The sequence below is a fragment of the Manduca sexta genome, chromosome 19, assembly GCF_014839805.1.
Source record: "Manduca sexta isolate Smith_Timp_Sample1 chromosome 19, JHU_Msex_v1.0, whole genome shotgun sequence".
NCBI classification, from domain to species: Eukaryota; Metazoa; Arthropoda; class Insecta; order Lepidoptera; family Sphingidae; genus Manduca; species Manduca sexta.
In genome coordinates, this window is record NC_051133.1 from 5765041 (window position 1) to 5785492 (window position 20452).

General features: G+C 33.4%; 1 protein-coding gene across 2 annotated transcripts; it reads right to left on the reverse strand.

The window, feature by feature from the left end:
• Window positions 1–4240: 4240 nt before the first annotated feature.
• On the reverse strand, window positions 4241–8617 carry LOC115441766. Of its 2 annotated transcripts, none has more exons than XR_005112621.1 (6): window positions 7997–8613; window positions 6970–7269; window positions 6257–6740; window positions 5704–5959; window positions 5235–5564; window positions 4241–4467 (listed from the first exon to the last, which is right to left on the reverse strand). XR_005112621.1 is itself a non-coding variant. In XM_037440418.1 (6 exons), the coding sequence occupies exons 3-6, from the start codon at window positions 6327–6329 to the stop codon at window positions 4287–4289; spliced, it is 840 nt and encodes a 279-aa protein (XP_037296315.1). In that variant the 5' UTR covers window positions 6330–6740; window positions 6970–7269; window positions 7997–8617; the 3' UTR covers window positions 4241–4286. The 2 variants fall into 2 exon arrangements, 1 of the variants encoding a protein (XP_037296315.1); XM_037440418.1 differs by having other exon boundaries at window positions 7997–8617.
• Between the last annotated feature and the right edge of the window lie 11835 nt (window positions 8618–20452).

A 20452-nucleotide genomic window follows, 5' to 3' on the forward strand; every position in this document is an offset into this window, starting at 1 on the left:
AAAATTGCAACGCTGTTCATTAATGAAAGAATGAATTAGCCTTTATTAAAGCAACGACAAAAGCAGTCATCTCATCAATTGAAATATATACGGTCGAATGAAATGAACTCCATAAATCACGGACACTAAGTCTTCATAACATTTCTTAATTGATACAAACACTCAACAAATTGGCGACCACAAACACATAAATCAATCGTCTTGGGCAATATTTTAAGCCTTTCGCTGCATATCTTATTTGTAAATGCAGTCAAATGCGGTTTGAATTGCTAAGATACATCGTTTAATTTTTCAGTGCTAAAGTTAAATTGGAGAGCAAATCGCTATTTATTGATGGCAGGCAAGAATCGCCCGACACTCGTTAGTGTTACTTTTTTCTTTTTTCTGTAGTAAGCTTCTCTGCTGCTAACTGGTTGAATTTTACACCATTAACGATACAATTTGATCGAAATCAAAGTTGATTTTATTTAGTCGCTCTCGTTATTATACATGATAAAATAATTTGTTTATTTTCGATTGCACTGTTTCACAATGCTTAGATTCTATATTATAGAGTAGGCCTTTGTGCAACAGAACATTTTTTTACTTCGTGGAAGCTTTATATATGCAATGACTTATTTATATGTTGCTAGAAATAATTCTGAGCACATAGTTTATGATAAAAAATATGAAGTATACTTATTAACATTTTGAACTTAATATAATCTAAATACCATTACAATTGATTGCAGTGAATTATATAAATTGGTCTAGGAGCGAGAGACATACTATTTATTGCAGGCAAATAAAAATCCCTGGGTATGCTAGCGTAAAGCATTATTTAATTCTGTGCAGTAGGCACATAAATTATTTAAACAAAAACAAACTGCACCCAACATTTCCTGCACAATCTTCGTTCGGCGTAATTTTTGTTTCACCCGAAGCTTTATAGATGCAGTTTACTAGCTAAACAAAAAGCCAGCTAAGCGTTCGCCCTTGGCTAAATGGCTATCTCGTTTACGGCAACAGGATTGCGAATCTTAAATCCTTTCAAGCTCACTGAGACGCCTTTGATAGCAAGCGTTAGGTGCACATTAAACACACAGTATTGTGGGTGTTGAAAGAAATGGTGAGAGTGCCTCAGGGCACCTCACTAGCGCGCCTTCGCTACCTTCCACGTTTGCTACACCGCTCATTACCATTTTATCCGTTCCGACTCGAAACACTGTTATTATAAACCTTGGTAAGGGCGAGCAATGATCGCGTCGACTTTGAGATGTGATTATCTGCTTTTTGTTTAGTTTTGACTGGTGTTGAACAAACCGAAACAGGATTACTGCCATTATCTGTGGTAATTTAGTGGAAGGCAACTGTGAGAAGACAAGCGTATTCTTCTTGAGATATGAAAATAACTATACCGAACTTGTTTTCACTTTTAAACATAATCATTTTTAAATTCTTGCACGTGAGTGAGATATGTATGAAATGAATAGTTGTGCGTAGATAGTGTAAAAATAAAAACAGACGGCCGCGCTCTCGGTGAGATGTTTTTTGCATTTACTGTAGTAGCAGTTGCAAAAGATCGAGTTTGTCTTTGAAAGTAATTCGTTTCAAGTTACCTATATGATTGAAGAAAATTAAAGCTTAAATAATGTATGCATAACTACTTTCTTAAATAAGAATCATTTTGGATTTTTTGACAATATATTTCAATTGCTCTTGTGGTATCTGTGGGCTTTACATATAGTTAGTAAATCACGATCTTATAAAACCTTTGACTCGATAATCAAAACAAATTTACACAAGCAAGCAGTAAAGGCACGCTTTACACTGGCCATTTTATTGCATGAATATACACACAAAATGAGCCGAGTGAAGGCTCTTTCATCGGATACCCCAATTTATCATGAATGTTGATGGATGCAGTGTACAATATACATACATTATTTTTACAGACTACCCTCCCATCCAACACTTTATAAATCGTAAACTGTCTCAGTATATCTATTGAAATACTTTTTCTCTAACACACTCCAATGTTTTCATTGGGGTCAAGGTTTAAGAACTCAATATTTTTGGCGACGATCCAAAGACCTTTTCAATGGGCAACGGGCCAGGTAAAGAAAGGTAGACGGTAGAAGTTGGCAGTTCTAATATCGCTCTAGGCTTGTTAGTTTATATGAAGTTGATAGAAAATTCAGCTCGTAGAAAATCTACAAAGAAAAAAGTTTTGACTGGCGAAGTCTTGTGCATTCTTGTTCTTGCGATACACGAGACATTGTGTTATTTGGTTTTCTAAGTACAAAATGTGTTATATTGTATTGTTTTATTTATTAAAAATATTATGTCGAGAGTTGTGGCACTTTTTATAAAAAATAAAAACAATAGTATTAAGTTATGAATGTTTATCATAAAATACCATAATATTTTTTCATAAAAAGAATATTAACTACTCAAACAAAATGAAACTAGACTTCAAGATTGCTCATAATTCGTGAACCAAATTATCATATGAGGATTGCCTAAATAATACTATCTTATTAAGTTACATAAAGAAACCTCATGAGTCCGAGATTTACAAATTTGAACACTATTTGCATATAAATATAACCGCAGAGTTTATGAGCTCTTTTTATAATATTAAAAATACATAACGCAAACTCGCCGACAGAATACAGCAAATATTACTCCAGGGAACGGAGGAACTGAAGAAGCAAGCCACTAGAGATTTTACACTGTTTTACGATGATACGCTGTTTAAAACAGTTCTCTGAGAATTATTTGCAATAATTATTAAGTATATATTAGTGTAAATAAAATCTTATTCTAATCTATATTCATTGTTATTATATTATAATATAATGCGAAAGTTTGTGAAAATGTTTGGATGTTTTTATGTTTATTAGAAGTAAACGCAGAAACCACTGAACAGATTTGGATGAAATTTCGCCGACGGAGAGTCCATGACATGGATTAACATATAAAGATGGCGCTAGCGTCGTATTGTGTTTTAGCGACTTTTATAGTGGTTTCGGACGCGAGACACCTAGGTGTTGCTCGCGGCTACGCTCGCGAGCACGGCGACACTGTAGTAGTAGATACACACTAGTGTCATATAAAATATAAAACCGTTGTTTCTGTACACAATTTATTTGTAATAAAATAAAAATAAAATAATATTTGTGGTTTTTAATATTAAAGATTTTAATAAAATATGCTATTAAATAAAATATGTAAAAAAATTTAACATCAATTTACAAAATATTCAAGGGTAATGTTTATTTACAAGTGCGTGCTCTAGCACGACAAAACTCTAGGTCTAGATGTTAATTTTTTATTCGTATCTCGTCTATATTACTATAATATGGAATTTCTAGGCATCTATGGAATTTCATTTTGCACGATTTCGACATATTACTTTCGCTTCGACTATATCGTTTACTGCATTCTCGTTGGCAGGACTGCGACCTGCCCTTTATTCAAATCGGAATTTCCATACATAAAAAAATATTTAATATTCCTTCGAATTACTTGCATTCCACTTTTTATATACCACAGTTGATGCATTGAGTCGTGAAACCCAACGGCCACACATCTGTCGCAGATTCCGGATCAGCGACTCAGAGTTTTCGTATATTCCTGTCCACAAGTTTCCACCAGATGAAATCCTTCAAAGGCGGAACATCCACGACCGTGAAATTCAATTAGATTACGGGGACTAACATTAAACTCTAGGCTTTATGCGCGGCCAAGAAATTTTCTTTGATAATAGAATTTTGGTACTTGGTCGTGATGATTGATTTTTAATTTTGTTTAAGTTTAAAATACGTATAATATGTTTAAAATACATTAGTCTTTGTATTTTATTTACTAGGTACCTACTGGTGGTAGTCTGTCTTATGCGAGAGTCAACCTGGGAAGGTACGACCGAAATGTCTATTTCCGCCGCCAAACAGCAGTGTTTAGTCACTATTGTGTTCCAGTTTGAAGAACATTGAAGCCAGTGTAACTATTTTATACAATATTTTTCCAAATCACAATATGCAGTATTTTTTATATTGATTCAATCCCAACGTTACCTAGCTATGTCGTCGAAAAAAGTTAAATAAAGTGCACTAAAAGGCTTTTTGTATTTTGAACGTGAAAACAATACCTATACCCAAAGGGCCGACAAGCTTTTATAACTCATGAAAAAATTATGAACTTTAATGAAATCTTTTATTGAAAAACTTTATTAAACTATAGAATAGTAAATTAAAAATTATTTGAAATCATTTATTAAAGTAGATAAGAAAATAGGAATAGTTTTACATAAAGTCATAGATAGAAATAAGAGCATCGTAGTTACAAAGGTCGGTGTCGCAAAGGGCCCACCAATAGTTATAAAGAGGGGCCTTAACACAACCCCTCCACATAAAGCCAGTGTTTTTGATAGCCCTAACTGCGCAGATTTCGTCTTCTTCACATTGTTGTATTGGTAATGCCCCACTGAAATAGGAAAAAAATACTGAATAAATTATTTAAATAAATCCAAAATACACTGTTACTAAAAATCATGTTTTGGTGGATGTTTTAGGCTGTATTCGCTATTTCCGATTTTGCATCGACATATATTACATATTAATTTTAATTTTCTTCAATTTAAATATGCCGAATATTCGCATAATATAATTTGACCCCACGAAAAGACAAGTACCTAAACACTGTATCATGGAGTTTAGGGTTTTGAATAAATATGTGAAAATTTTAAAAATATTTGTCATGGAGAAGAATTTGAACCCACGTCTTGTTTCGCGAGCTAATTACCCTCTCTCACGATTTCCCACGTGTTAGCTTCATTTCACCCAATAAAAGTCCCATGTGCAGTTTCAATCCAAAAAATATTTCTTTTTTAATCGATCTAAGTAAAATTTCACTCTAAATTTTACAGTAAACATAATGACTGACGATTAAAAATATCGATTCCCAATCTATAAGTTAAACAATTCAAATTACACTAGCTAGATTTAGAGTTTTAATAAGTTTTAAATTGATATTCGAAATCATTATTTTATGATAACTTTTTAAATTAATCAACAGACATTCAAAAATTAATACTTTATTAGCCATGATAAATGCATTTGAAAATATATTAAAGAATATCGATGAAATGCAGTTGTAACACTGTTTTAAAATAAAGCTAAGTAACTCGAACACAAAAATATTACTCGATCTCTGTAGTAAATTAGCAACAAAAAAATCAAAACAAGTCTTACACGTTTCCTTCCAAGCAATTTGCACTATCGAGCATATCACCCCTTTTGGTGGTCACGTTAACTTCACATCTCAAGCAAGTCATGTCTTTAAACACAGATTTTCTAAAATGCCGCGTACGTGAGAGCTCAACAACATTATCGACCCAATCTCGCTTGTTAGAGAAAATGTATGGCATTTCAGAAATGGATATGTAGTTACAAAGATTGCAGGAGCAAACGTAGGTGGTGAGATTGTGATTTACGTTGAAACATCCTCTGTCGATTATGCCGAAAGGCGTGTGTTGAGAATAGCACAAGTCTTCCTCACGTTCGCACATGATTGACGGGATCCTGCAAATTAAATTATGACACAAGAAAGCCATCTCCATAATATATACAATAATGTTGAGAATCTTATTCAGAAGTTATATTATTACCTTAAATTTGGATTAAAAATTCTTATGAAGTTGTATAGTATTTAGGTACTCACAATTTATTTTTCGGATCATAGCAGTCCTCGATTTGTACGTTATCACAAAATATGCACGAACGCCTCGACTCGGATACGTCAGATTCACTTCTAGTAATATTTATTTCGTTGTTACCGCCTGCAGCAAAACTAACGTCGTCTTCCTTGTCACAAGATTTCTCATGATACATTAGGTCTTTTGTCAGGTGTAACAATTCATCTTTGCCTTTGTTTCCATCAACATGTTCCGTCGGTGCCTTTTCTCTACCGCGTTTATCTGATAAAGCAGGAAGAGATAAATTTTCAAACATTGTCATATCAGTTGTAATGGTACGTCTAATACTAAAATTATCTTCATCAATTGATTTAATGGTTGGTCTAAATTTTAAGTCCGGAGATTCAATATCATCTGAATCTGCCGATTCTGTATCAGATAAATCATTGAATATTTTCTTAACGTTTTTAACTAGAACTGCTACTAGGTCGCTACGAGCATCGTCTTTGCGAGTTGTGTCTATAGCAGATTCTTCTAGCTCTTCTACTTTCGTTCTAAAAGAAGGTAATAATATCTTACTTTTTTCAGTAGTTTCTTCACATTTCACGTGTATAATAAGCAAATAAAATAAAATCACTTGAAAAAATCTCATTTTGTACGTTGTCAGTAAACTTCAATCAAAAATGCATTCTGTCATAAAATCTATCATAAAGATATTATAATCTATAAAACGCAGATAAACTTTTTCTAGAAATGGCAGTATGTAAGACGTTTATAAATAATGCCCATAAAAAAGATTTCAAAGAGAATTATTGGATGCCATATTTTAGTAACATCACTTGATGAAAATCTACTTGGCAAGGGCGTGAGTCCCATTAATAGCTCTCTTGGTTTTCTCTGTGTCGGACTTAGATAAGCCTCGTTGTTGCACTTTAATGTATTGCAAAAATGATAGTATGAGTTATGTACTGGTTTTGATACGCATCCTCTGGTTACCGAGTCAATTTGTTCATTTATATTTGTGAAGCATAGTTCCTCATGTCCGCAAACCATATAGTCTGAACTGGAATATTAAATTTAACTAATAATAGTTAAGTTTAGACTACATATATAACACGGTTGGGGCCCTAATAGCATCCTAATACGGTCACCCAGACTTACATTTATAAATAAGAAAAAAATATATCATTGCAGAAGGGGTATATTAAATCATAAGGATATACAAATTAAATATCTGTGATGTTTAAGTTCTAGCCAGAAAATCAAAAATATATCTAAACAATAATACTTACCCCTGACCATTTTTACAAACATTATCGGCATGTTTATTCGTTCTTCTAGTTTCGCAAACTTTGCAAATGAGGTCTATTCCTACCACAGGTTTCTGAAGGCGTTCGTTATCGTACTCCCAATCGCTGAGTTTGGTATATTCGTAATAGGCGGAGTCGTATGAAGGTTTGTCGTTACATAGGGGACATTTGCATGCAAACGTTCTGTTTAGGCTGCTAGGTAATATACAACCTCTTTTTATGTATAAAGGGTGAAGTTCAGTATAACATTGCTCGGCATCTGAACAATTTTGTGACGGAACTCTGTGGAACAGAATGGAATTATGCATTTTATTCCTACTAGATAATAGCAAAGTTTTCTGCTTAGCAAACTGGATTGGAATAACTTTCGCTTTTTACCTCCATGCGTCATGCAACGGAGTTAGCAAGTTGACAGACAGAGATGGATTTATTAGACAAAGTTTGGAAAGAAACAGTGTTTACTCCTAAACGACTCCGACATCTAGTTTAAACTTTTATTTTCCAAGTTTGATAGCATTTACGTAGTTTTTATGATCGATAAGAAATACTTTAACGCTAAATACACATATTAGCGTAAGGGTATGATAGCTTTTCTTTGATGATACACGTGGTAGGTCTCATATGCGAGGGTCTGTTTGGATATATACTACTGCATTATCTATATCTACCGCCAAACAGCAGTGTGGATACACTGTAAGGTTTCGGTCTGAAGAACATTGCAACCAGCGAAATTACTGGGCATTATGAGACTTCACATCTTATGTCTTAGAATGACGAGCGCAATGGAGTGGCATGGATTACTTTGTAATTCAAAGTTCTAATTGGTTTCGCCACTTATAGACTGTTATGTCGCTGACTATTATGCGGCATGCTCATCTCCTCATTTGAGTGCAATAAAAGTCACCATTATTTTGATACGTAGCACCATGTTTTCTATACCTTCAGTTTATACCCTGGTTAAAATTTTGTAAATCTCTACACGGAAAAGTTAATGAAGTTGTATACCAACCTGGATCCCTTATAACAATTCTCATCTGCAGTAGAAATCCCGTCTGCACGACACGACAAACATTCCATCCTTTTATTAGAGTGCGTATTATTCGCGGCGTACCTTGATTTTCTTTGCAGCATCATCTCATGGGTCTCGTTGCTGTTTTTGTCTTTCTCTAAATTATTTTTATATAATTGAAATTTTTGTACAAAATGTTTTTGGAGTTCATTATCATCAAATTTTTCATTTTCTACTAAAGCTGTTGTAATTTCTGCCTCGGCCGGAATTTTGTCAAAATTGTTTTCGAGCTGGGGCGTTGATGCAATTTTCTTTTGTTCCGTAGCGTTTGTAAAGTCTGCTTTTAACTCTTGAAAATACAGAATTAGTACAATAAGCGTAAAGAGATTTTTCATGTTGAGATTTCGAGTGACAAATTAGTACAGATTTGTCAGTTTATGGTTGATTTATTTATGATGGAAGCGAGACTTATAGATAAACAGTTATGGAAAAGTTATTATTCAACAACAAAATGAAGGCAATGGAATATATCGTTCTGGTAACGAATCCGAAATAATAACCAAATTTATTCATGTAAATGAATATATTCCAAAATAAGCGATGTTAATATCAACGCTTGTACGAGCAATAAAAATGCAGAACGTGGAAACGCTTCTTTGAAATAAAGGTATCCAAAATTGCATACGAAAATGGCTCCTTGTAAGTTCAAGAGCGTAAAATAATAAACAGCGGGACAGGCTATTAAGCAAATTGCTCATTTATCCCACCTACAGCGAAGGACCTGAATATATTTATAGAGACATAAATTTCATATTCAATTATCCCAGAAGAGGTAAGTAACAAAATATTTAATGGACGTATAAAAGAAAAGTAATTGTTTAGTAGTCACCTTTTTAATAAGCATTTGCTTTAACACTAAAGGGATGATATTTTTATTATCATCATCCACACATTATTCGATGACGGTATACTTTCATATAGTAGCATGGATTATAATTTTACGACTGGTTTTGTCCTGACATGATTTCTCATTAGGAATATTTATGGGTAGGTTACTATAATAATATTATATTAGTACCGACATGAGTGTTACAGTATTTAAGGTACTATTTTGGCTTGGTATACAAATAACTTTTGATTTAAACAACTACAGTATAATGTCGTCACATGGAAATCCAACTAATGACCACTGTACAGTGTCTATTCGCTAGCATTGTAATAGTCAAATTCCTGGTTAATAACTAATCACAAAATAAGGAAGTATTAATCCTATGATTTAAGCAGTTTTGGGAGTGTTAAATTGAATGATAGATGGGACTTTATCATCTATTGCAGAATCTTACGATAATAAAATATCGAAGAAGACAACATCACGAGCCGTAGCGAAGATATCTTTCTACAATCGTTAACGCTAATGAATAAAAAAGAAACCATAAAAAAACAGTCACGTCGAATTGATAACCTCCTCCTTTTTTTAAGTCGGTTAAAATATATAGGAACGACATATCGTAGCGGTAAGTCTGCGAAACCATGTATTGTTACAACTTTTTATTTTATTCCAATAACATTACTGATTTTCTCATCTGCAATAAAACTTAAATTCAACATGTCCGGAGCGAGCAGTTCTGGCGCCTACATCAAACATTGAACTTTGACCGCGGCAATTAACCGCTCGGTTGTTAGATCGATGAGGAATTCTTGTATATTATGCACCTTAATTTATGCTTGGCTATTCAGTCTGCTAATTATTGCCTACATTGCTATAAAAAAATGATGCTGCTTCGTATTTAAGCAGAGAAAGCAGCTGACTTATTGATTATAAACTTCTTTATTTAAACAATGTATTTCAGGAAAAAATATTTCTACCTTGTACTTTACCTAGCAGTGAATGTGATTGTATGCGAGTTACATACAATAATAATGGTAATCTAATAATAAAGTTATAGAGAATAAACTACGTAGATTCTCGCATCCAAGTCCCGTGTGCCAGAGCTATAATTCAAGGCAATAATGATTCATATAAATTTACAAAACGAGCGTGAGGTGCAAACTGTAAGAGTGAGCGATGCGCTGTGTAATTTGCGGAATACGTCCGCGGGCGTGCGTCTTAGTGATGGGAGAGCATCGATTAAATTATATTTTCCTGGATTATGTTGTTGTATATATATGTTGTTTATATTTTGATATTTTTATTGTAAAATAATATATCGGTGTTTTAGTATTGTACAATTATTATATTGTAAAAGAGTGTCACATAACGGTTATAAATATACTCCGGAGGGCTTTATCGAGATACACCTTATGCACCGATCCTACTTACTAACTTCTAAGCTGTTATATTATATATATAAAGAAGAAAATTCATATAATACCAATGTCTAAGCTGTTTTTTCTATATAAGAGTTACCTTTCGCTATTAATATGTATATAAAGAAATAACTATGTGACTATTTCAATTAGAAGAATCTTAAAGCTAGACGTGTACAATAATTTTTAATTACTCATTTAAAATACTGCAGACGCACAATATCAAAAGTAATTTAATTAAATAACAATTAATATCACAACAAAGCTTTTCATCTGCACTATTTGTTCACAATAGAGAAATACGTAATTAGCTTTCCACCCGATACAAAATGAGTTCATATTAACGTTAAAACAAAGCGCTTGGTCCGGTATCGATAAAATTTTAATGCCCATTGTCCGCAACACTATTAATAGGTGTCATTCAGTTTTTATAGTCATTATTAAATTCTGCCTATTGAAGTATCGTCTTGCGTTCGTCGGCAGTATAGTTAGAGGGTTGTACAAACTAGACTAGTTGACTGGTTTAGTACGTCGGCAGGTAAGCATTATCCCACTTATGTTCAAGGATTCGCCGATCCATTTTGCATGCGTCATTTGCTCAGTTACTGTCATATCATCTGAAATTATAGAAATGATTGAAATAGAACCTCTGCTTAATGGTGGATTTTTGTTTCTTATGATCTTGTTGATTCGTACCTCTCAATATAAAATGAGAATGCAATATTAATCATAAATTATATTAGCAGATAATTTATCCGAGTATGTGTATTTGAAAAAAAAAACAAATAAACGTCTTTATAATTTTTCACGTTTATAATTAATATAATAGCTTCTGCTCGCGACTCAAAAACTAGTTGAAAATATTTTTTAACTCCCGCTTTACATTTTCCCGCCATAAAAGCTAGCATATAGCGCTTAGAAGTGATGTATATTTGTGACAAAGAAATCAAAATCGGCTTAGTAATTCCTTAGATTAACGCGGTCAAACAAACAAATTCTTCAGCTTTAAATATTTTTATAGATTATTATTGTTAGATATATACTATTTTAACAAAATACTATTTGTTATTCAAAACCAAAACCCTAATCACAGCATTAGCTTAATCACAAATAAAAAAATATTATTCGGAACATCCAACTTAAACCCATTAAAGCATACGCAAATAGAGACAAAACAAATTACCTACCATACATTTCTCGATCTTAGCGAAATAATCTTAAGATTAACTGTACTTTAATATTTGAGTTATAATATTAGTTTATATTAATGCCGCTCTATAACGGCTCGGTTATTACGCGACTAACAAATTGCTTTATAAATAACGTAAACTATAATCCACATTAAGTTTTCGTACGTGCAACAAATTTCATCTATAAGTCTTAAACATTGTAGGAAGTAACGAGGCCGTGGTATTAGTTTTGCACGACAGAGCATGAAAATAGGTTTTCAATTGAATTTTGGACTAAAATCAGTTATGAGTAAAAAAACGAAAAGTGTGAGGAAGATTATATGTGATAGACGTTGAAAAAAAACAATTTTGGTCATTGGTCAAGGGTCGAGACGAAGGCTGCAGTCTTCGAACGACAGGAGAAAATAATAATATAAATAACCACGATAAAATCTGTAAAATAGTTTTATTTTAGATATTATAAATATCGTTTCGGGAATATAGCGTTAGAAATCGCCATGAAGTTACCCGACCAGGGATTCGAGCTCAAAGCCTACCAGTCAAGCTCTAATACATATTCTACTAGACCTACAAGACGATCAGAATGTAGAACAACATTGTGAAAAATATTTGGTTTGTTAAAAGCAATATTTAGAAGACTAGTAAGAAAGTAATAAAAATGAGAAATTTTGGTTGTTTGTTAGAAGTAATCTCACAAACAAAATAATGCATATAAGAGCATGTCATTATTTCCATTAGTATCATATAGGAACATTTTATGTAACAAATTTCAATCGATTGTAACGCGATATTACCCAAGGCCAATTGTACTAATTAGCTCTATTTTAGCGTGCCACTAGAAGAAAGTTTACGACGCATCTAAACCCATTGGTCTCCATACAGAGAAAATACAGATCCATTGCTTCGTCGCATGAAAAGACAACCCAACAACCTCCTTCCATATTATATTATTCCACCGGACTATCGCGCACAAAGCGTTTTGGTTGCACATTAATCATAAGCATCGCTGAAGAATGGAACTCTTTGCCAGAGTCTATATTTCCTAACAATTATATCCGGGTATTTTCAAGTCACATGGGAAAAGGTATATTCTAGGGCAGCGTGCTCCACTGTGGTCATCATCACTTACCATCAGGCGAGATAGACGGCAAACGGAAGCCTATATGTCATATAAAAAAAAACTGTAAGATATACGAATTTATGCAGTGTTGAATGATTTAAAACCTCTTTAACATTTATACAAATTTTGGAACTATGAAAAATGCTTACGACAAGAATTTTGTGTTAACGGATTTCAAATGAAAATAATAAAAATCCTTTAATTATAATCTATGCAACTGTTATTAAAATACTTGCTCGTTTAATATTCTCACACGTTATTCAGTTCTGTTTACTTATGAACTAAAATTTAACCTAGCCCCAGGCTGGGAAAGTTTTACTATTAACCACCACATGAAGTACACGCCAATTTAATATCCAGTTCATGTATATAGGATGTTTAGCATTCTAAATCTAAACGTGATAAAGCTAAAATGTTATATAAACTCTCATATGATTATATGTTAACGCTTTTATTGCCGAAACGCTAGGCAGAAGTGTATCAAGGTAATTATCCATCACAGTAGGGCCTCCAAGAAGGTAAATTTACTGTGTTTCTTTATATACAAAAACATACAGTTTTGTTTTGCAACCCGGGATTTTAACCCTTAAACTTACGGTCTAGAGCCAAAAAAAGTCGCAACTACATCAATGAGGTGGTTAGATTTAAATAATTATATACATTATAATGGTTACAATTTAAGTACTATATTCCTTAAAATTACTTAATTAAAAAAATCCTTAGCAACCAAATGCCCCTATATTAAAAAAAATAAAATGTACAATTAAATAAACTCTTCAAACAACCCTAATATTGAAAGACTCATCAATATGCACAACGTCGTTCGTCAAACTAATTTTGCATAGAAAAATGTTGGTCACGTTTACAAAAGTTATGTACTATTCCCTCACCCACAATTAAGTTAGAGGTAATTTTGAAAGTCAAGTTATTTGTTCTCTTTGAATTTATTAATGCTCTGGAGTCAGGAAAGTTGTGAAGAATCCGAATTTGGGATGTATAATTCGATCTAAATTTGAAAACTTGTGTAATCTAAAGTCTTTGGACGGACCTCCGAACATAAATATAAGGCACAGTTTTACAATAATTTAGTCTTTGCTAGTTGTATTAAAGGCAGTTTAAATATACCGTATCTAAATAATGTATAGCATTTTATGGGTTCGAAAAACAATATATCATTTCATTATTTTCGAAGCAAACTATTATAATTATTAGAAATTCTATTCATAACTAATAACCGTATTAACACCCGTTTGGTTTAATTTAGTTAATGAAGGCGTTGTTATTAAGCTAATATTCAGTACGATTCCTAGAATTACGAATTACTATCTAAATTACGTTTATAAATTTAATAGTTCTGTATTATTCTTTCACACCATTTTTTATTTAATTTATATATTCCTTTCAAAAAGGCAGCATTTAGGCTCACCATCTTATTGTTCTTTTGAAATTTCTATATTCTTACACAAGAATTTACAAAACTCCTCATCTTTAATTTAATGTCGCATAAAATCTCTGGTAAGATTGTGTCCCGAGGCAGCAAAGCGTAGGCAGCAAACGTTTTTACCACCTATTGTACCACTTTATGACCTGTAATTTAATATACTTCAACGAATGCGCCATGTCGAGCATTACGTTTATTCTACTGTGACGTCATACCGTTTTAAAAAGCCGCCAGACCCGCGATGGCTTTACGAGACAATAATGTTCGAATCAAAATCTGTGTACGCAGTAAAAAGCCCATTTTGAGTTGTTTCCTTTCATAGCACAATGATGTTTAAAATACGTACATAAAACGTGCATGTTTTAATCTAGATTCATGTTTTATAGCACATTTTCCTGTGAGGTTAAAACTCTGATGTAGACTTCGAAGGGCTTTGAATGAAGTTAGTACGGTTCGTATTGGTTTTTTGTAGACATTATTCAACTTTATCCTCGCTTTAGTTAATGTTTGAACTTGGAACTCAAAGACAACTTGACAAACATTACGACATGAATAACATACGTATCTCTTGCTCTTCATAATTGAAGTTTGAATTTTTCTTTTTGTCTAGACATTTAGAAAATAATGTAACATTATTGTAACAAAGATATCGCGATCCAAAGAAGAATACAAGTAATACGTGTTCCCGAAGTTGTAATGTGAGTTTTACTTTATAAAAGTATGTGTAGATTATATCTTTCAACTAGGTGTTGCTCGCGGAATTGCGTGTGCGAAAATCCTTTCCCGCTACAAATCCCTAAATCACTGTAGCGATTCATATCGATACTTGTACGATACCAGCGCCATCTTTTCTCGAAGTCACATTATTTAATTCCATTATCTCCCATGGGAGCAAATTACAAAGATAAAAGTAGCCCATGTATTAATTCAGAAGATAGTCTATCTGTGTGTCAAATTTCGTCCAAATTCTTTCAGCTGTTTTTACGTTTCCTTCTTACAAACATCTAAACATTTTTACAACTTTCGCATTTGTTATCTCAGCAAGAAGTAAGATTAAGAGAGGCTGCTTTACACAAGAAATAATAACAAGTAGTGATGAAAAGTCAATGTAAAATGATTACTTACCTTACAACTTACAAAATACTTAACAAACACTGCATCAGAAGTAAAAGCATCTGTTTATGTAACATTTATTCCTTCGCTCTCTATATAGGATGTTCTAATCAATTAACTAGATATTGATACAAATAGAATAGATAGGCCTCTTAATAATCAATATCACCACGCTCAATGGACTTGATATTAACGTTTCCCTTTGACGGCATGGTAACATTGCCGACTAATACGATGAATGCCAGTCCAACTGTTAATGCGGTTATTAATAAGATCTCTATTATGTCTATAAGTATATGTCTATTGATATCGTGTTTAAAGGCGGATTACATATCAAATTAACATTTTATCGATATACTTTCGCTCTTCGATCTCGTTTAACTAAAGGATAAGTACGTGAATCGAAATATTTATAATAATAAAAATATGTTATTAATTTAATAATTGTGAAATATAGATAGATATTGTAAAGTTGACTTTTGGTAAAACATCATCTCAGTCCGCCCCGTGACCATCAAAGCTGTCATTAACTTCGGGAAAAAATTAAAATATAAAAAATCGCGATAAAATCCGAAGACTAGTTTTATTTCGATAATCCTTTTTGCGAATCACGTTTGCCCATAAACATTTCATATAAAATATCTACATATATAGTAAAATAAAAACAGGCTTATGTCTTTAAATTATAGATATTGAAGAAAACTATATTGGACTGTTTTCATTAGAGCAACACAAGCCAAAACAATATTTTAGAACGTTTGCCTCTCAATGCCTGTCTGCATGGAATTGAATGCAGTTTTCACAGATGTATTCCTGGAGGTCTACCTTTAAATATAGGCTCCATTTTATCCCGGAAAAATATAAAGGGGAATTTTATATTGGAAAAACTTTTAATTAAATATTCTCATGTACCTTGACTTATCATAAGTGCAACTATGTTCGCCTACGTGATTAATAAAGCATTTTATTTATTTAAAAAAGAACTCGAAGCCGCGAGCACAATCTAGACTATAATTATATAAATAATATTTGTAACAGAAAACCTATCCCAATATCAAAATCAATGCCCTTAGATAAAATAAAGGTGACTTTGTGGCAAAAGGCATACGTCTCAACAATTATCTGTTATTAAATTTCATAATTACCAATAACAAGTGGATTAATCTATCAAAATTTGTTATTATAGCTAGCTCATTGACGTCCTATCGTATGTAAGATACTTGAATGCTTAATTAAATTAATTGTGTTTATTGAAGGAGGCGTCTAATATGCACGGTTGAATGGGTTGTTAGTATATAACATAATACGAACACTTGTCGTTCAATATGAATAATGAATACATATATTTGTATAACTATTATCAGATAATATAGTATACTATATCGATATCATAGTAATGACATGCTTAATGTTTTTATTATCTATATACATATTTTTATTTATAAAGTAGTAGTTATAAGGTTTAACGCATTAAATTTATAAGGGTTCTTATGGTATAGTTAACTTATTGCGTGAACGTCTCCAAATTATATTTTGTTTAATTTGCTGAACTTAAGTTACTTTTAGATTCAATAATATACATGTTTCATTTTTCTAACTTGGGCTTAAATTATAGCTATAAGTTATAATATTTAAATTAATGTAATCGTAGTTTACCAATCCGCACTAGGCCAGCGTGGTGGACTAAAGCCTAATCCCTCTCAATAGTAGAGGAGGGCGTCCCTAACAGTAGGACAGTAAGTCTACTGGAAAACCTAATAAATTAATAAATATTACTAATGTCTACATCAGATGAACAAATATGCCGAAGCACATAACATCTTATGCTATAGAAGGATATAATCATTCTTAATTCAGTATATATCGTATCAGGACTTAGCTTCAAAATGTCAGTTAATATTTTGGAATTTTGCTAGTATTCCTATCTTGCGTAAAGTGGATGGATTTATTCTCTTGCTATTATTAGAACATGCTGAATCTCGTTGATAAATAAGTTAACCAGATTCTACGTTCCAAGTAAGTGGAACTACTCGCTCAGTCGGATACCCCACGGCGGGTAATTTGCACCCAATTGTAGTCACAGGTATTCTATAACCAAGTGATAAATGTTTCAGAAATTCTAGTTAAAGTGGGCTATGCAGCGCTGTATGCACAGAATTCTTTGCTACTTTTTAGACGTTTCAGTTTTTTTTTTTATATTAAATTATTTTTTTAGATTGCTTTATATGATATGATTTAGGTCCGGCTTATAAGTTTCAAGGAATATTTCTTTTAGTTATCATATTAAACAGCTAATGCAGATAGTACTTATTTAGTTACTATTTATTTGGGAGCATAGCATCACATCAGAGTGTGACTTCTGAATTTGTTCGACTTATACATTTATGTAAAGAGTAGCATTTACTTAGTTGTGAAACTAGGTCTAAGATTATGATTAAACTTAATTTGATAGCTTCCATTGAGCTGTAAAAATAGGTCCAAAAGAGTGTTTAAACAATGTTACTCATGTGAGTCTTTAGCAATGGTTTTAAGCAACCTGTAACCCAATTTTATAAGAATATAATAATTCATATACTACTTTAATCTCATAATGCATACGTACAAACTATAAACAACTTTATCACCTTCTCAATTAAGAGTAATTCGCCACAAATGAAGTAGTAATCAATCGGCGAGTAAGGTGGCGCATTTGTGTCGACGCGCCAGTAACCGGCAGAACTGGGTGGTGACCAATGGACTGTGGTAGCTGTCCGATCGGGTGTCGAGTTACTCGGTAGTTACTGTGAACAACCTGTTATTTTGGAGAAGGCATCTTAATATTATTTTTACATTATTTATAAGTAATAGTAAACGTAATTTCTTTAAGGGTCTGTTTTAAGACTTTTAAGTAAATTTTCTTTAACAGATCTCATAAATAGCTGATATAAATAGTATTCATTACAGTAGCATTTATTTGGGAGCAGAGATTAAAGGATGGCTTGTATATGGTGGTCTTATATATATTATTTTATCTGACGAGAAACATTTACTAAGAAGTCGTGATACAAACCCTAAGTTGAGACTGTCGACAATGTATTGATAAACCTCCTTCTATTTCTTATTTTATGTCCTTTTATGGTTATTTCCTATACACATATAAAGGGGGTAATCCAAATAATTTGCAGTATTGAATAACATTGCGACCTCCGATGTTCACCGTAGTTATCTTTAAATTGCGGTAATATACCCTTTATTGATTTAATACTATCAAGTCTTTGACGATAGTAACTGACGAATTTTAATGCACTAGCAGTTATATTTTGAAGGGCTGCGTGTACTTAAAGCTAGGTCTAAATAATAATATAAATATCAAGTAACAATTTTAATATGAAAGAAGTTATGATAATCTTCACAGTCTAAAACAAAAAAAGAAACAGATATTCAAACAAAAATAATAAAGAACATTTAGCAGAAAAATCAATGCCAAGAATTCTAAAAACATTAAAATGCCTCCTCTAAAATTTCTAACTCCGTACAAAGCCCATGGAACTCTCTCACAGGTAACCTTATAGGCCGAGTGCACCGGCTTACGGTGGCGTCTTTTGCGACTCCGGTGTTCAACCGTCAAAGCCGGAATGCGGCGAGTGACGTAACAACTGATGAGTATCATAGTTATTGAACAATGACGGATCTTTTAGGAACTTGGGTGGCTCGGATTTATCGACCACTCTAAAAACTACAGCGGCAGTAATCAAGATATTGTAATAAACTTAAATGTATATAAAATGATCATATAGGTCACTCATCGACTGTTTTGGTGGCGTAGTTGTAATTGTACAAGGTACAAGTACGACTACTGCGCTGAGGTCTTGGGGTTCGAATCCCGGGTCGTGCCAACATAACTGTTACTGGGTTTTTCCATCTTAACACGTTACTCAGTCACAGCTTGGAGTCAGGACGTTGGCGGTGTGATTTCCCCGTGCCTCGGAAAGTACGTAAACCCGGTTGTCTTGATCCCTCTCCGGTCACGTCGAATTGCCGTCTCACCGAATTATGAGAGTGAAGGAACAGAGAGTGCACCTGTGTATTGCGCACACGCTTTTGAACTATAATACCTCCTGCGTACCTGGCTCATCTCCATTGAGATTGACTGCCGTCGCCGAAAATTCGGCTAAGAAGATTCATTAGGCCATTTCATAGGCCACTTTCCTTGCTGTAAAATCTCACAGTAGGATTTATTCGTAAAGGACTTACTTTCACGGATAGAGCCACGAGTAAAAGATAGCTTGGAAATAAATTTCCATTTGGATTGCCGAGGCTCGACCTACTTGCCATCATGAGTATCGCAGCAACATGCATCACGATTCGTAGTCTTTTCAAATCTATTTGTCAACATGCAATTAGTCGAATTCCATACGTAGTGATTGATCGTCGTACGTTTATTGAATGCATTCAGAAGACCCAGCGCCGTGGCAAGCAGTAATCGTACTTCAATACGGTGGTGCTATTTATCGGCTATCGTGGTGTTTACCAAATGAAATCTTTTGTGCGATAGGCGTTAACAATAATATCCATCCCGCTATGAAATGGGATAATATCGGATAATTGAATGTTTTGAATTTTCGACCTTCCTTGCATGCATGATTATCTCTGCACCACCTTAAGGTTGCATTAAATTCACTTATATAATATGAAGTCCTGAATACATAAATAAATAATGATAAGAAGAGCCAGAAAACCAGCACACAAACAACGTAATAGGGTGAAATTGATCAATTGGAAAACATAATCCGCAATAAATTGACCGCCAACCACATAAACATTTGACCAACAGTATGATTTAGCCTCCGTGCGACCACTTACTCTTTAGAATCGAAGCACAATAGAGCCATAAGACATCCTCGTCGTTAGGCGTTCTAGAATAAACCTCAGTATCTACGAATTGCATCAGAATACCAATTTATTTACTCACTACTCTCACGCGCAATCACAGACAACGCTTAACTAATTGTCTTTGTGAATGTACGGCGCAATTAACCACATAGGGCGGACGGCTCTAACAGAATGGCATTCCCAATCAGTAAATGTATGTAATGTTGCCTATGTTTGTTATTGTAGCTTAAACAGGGTGCATGCTTAATTGTTGAATGAAATGTACACCGAACTAAGGTATTATAGGGGAACTTGTACTCTCATATTTTGTCGATACGGCGATAGGCTCGCCCCTATCACATCATGGGACGGAATATATACGGTGGAAAGTGGGTGTAACAGCAGCGCCTCTGCCTACCCCTTCGAGAATTAAA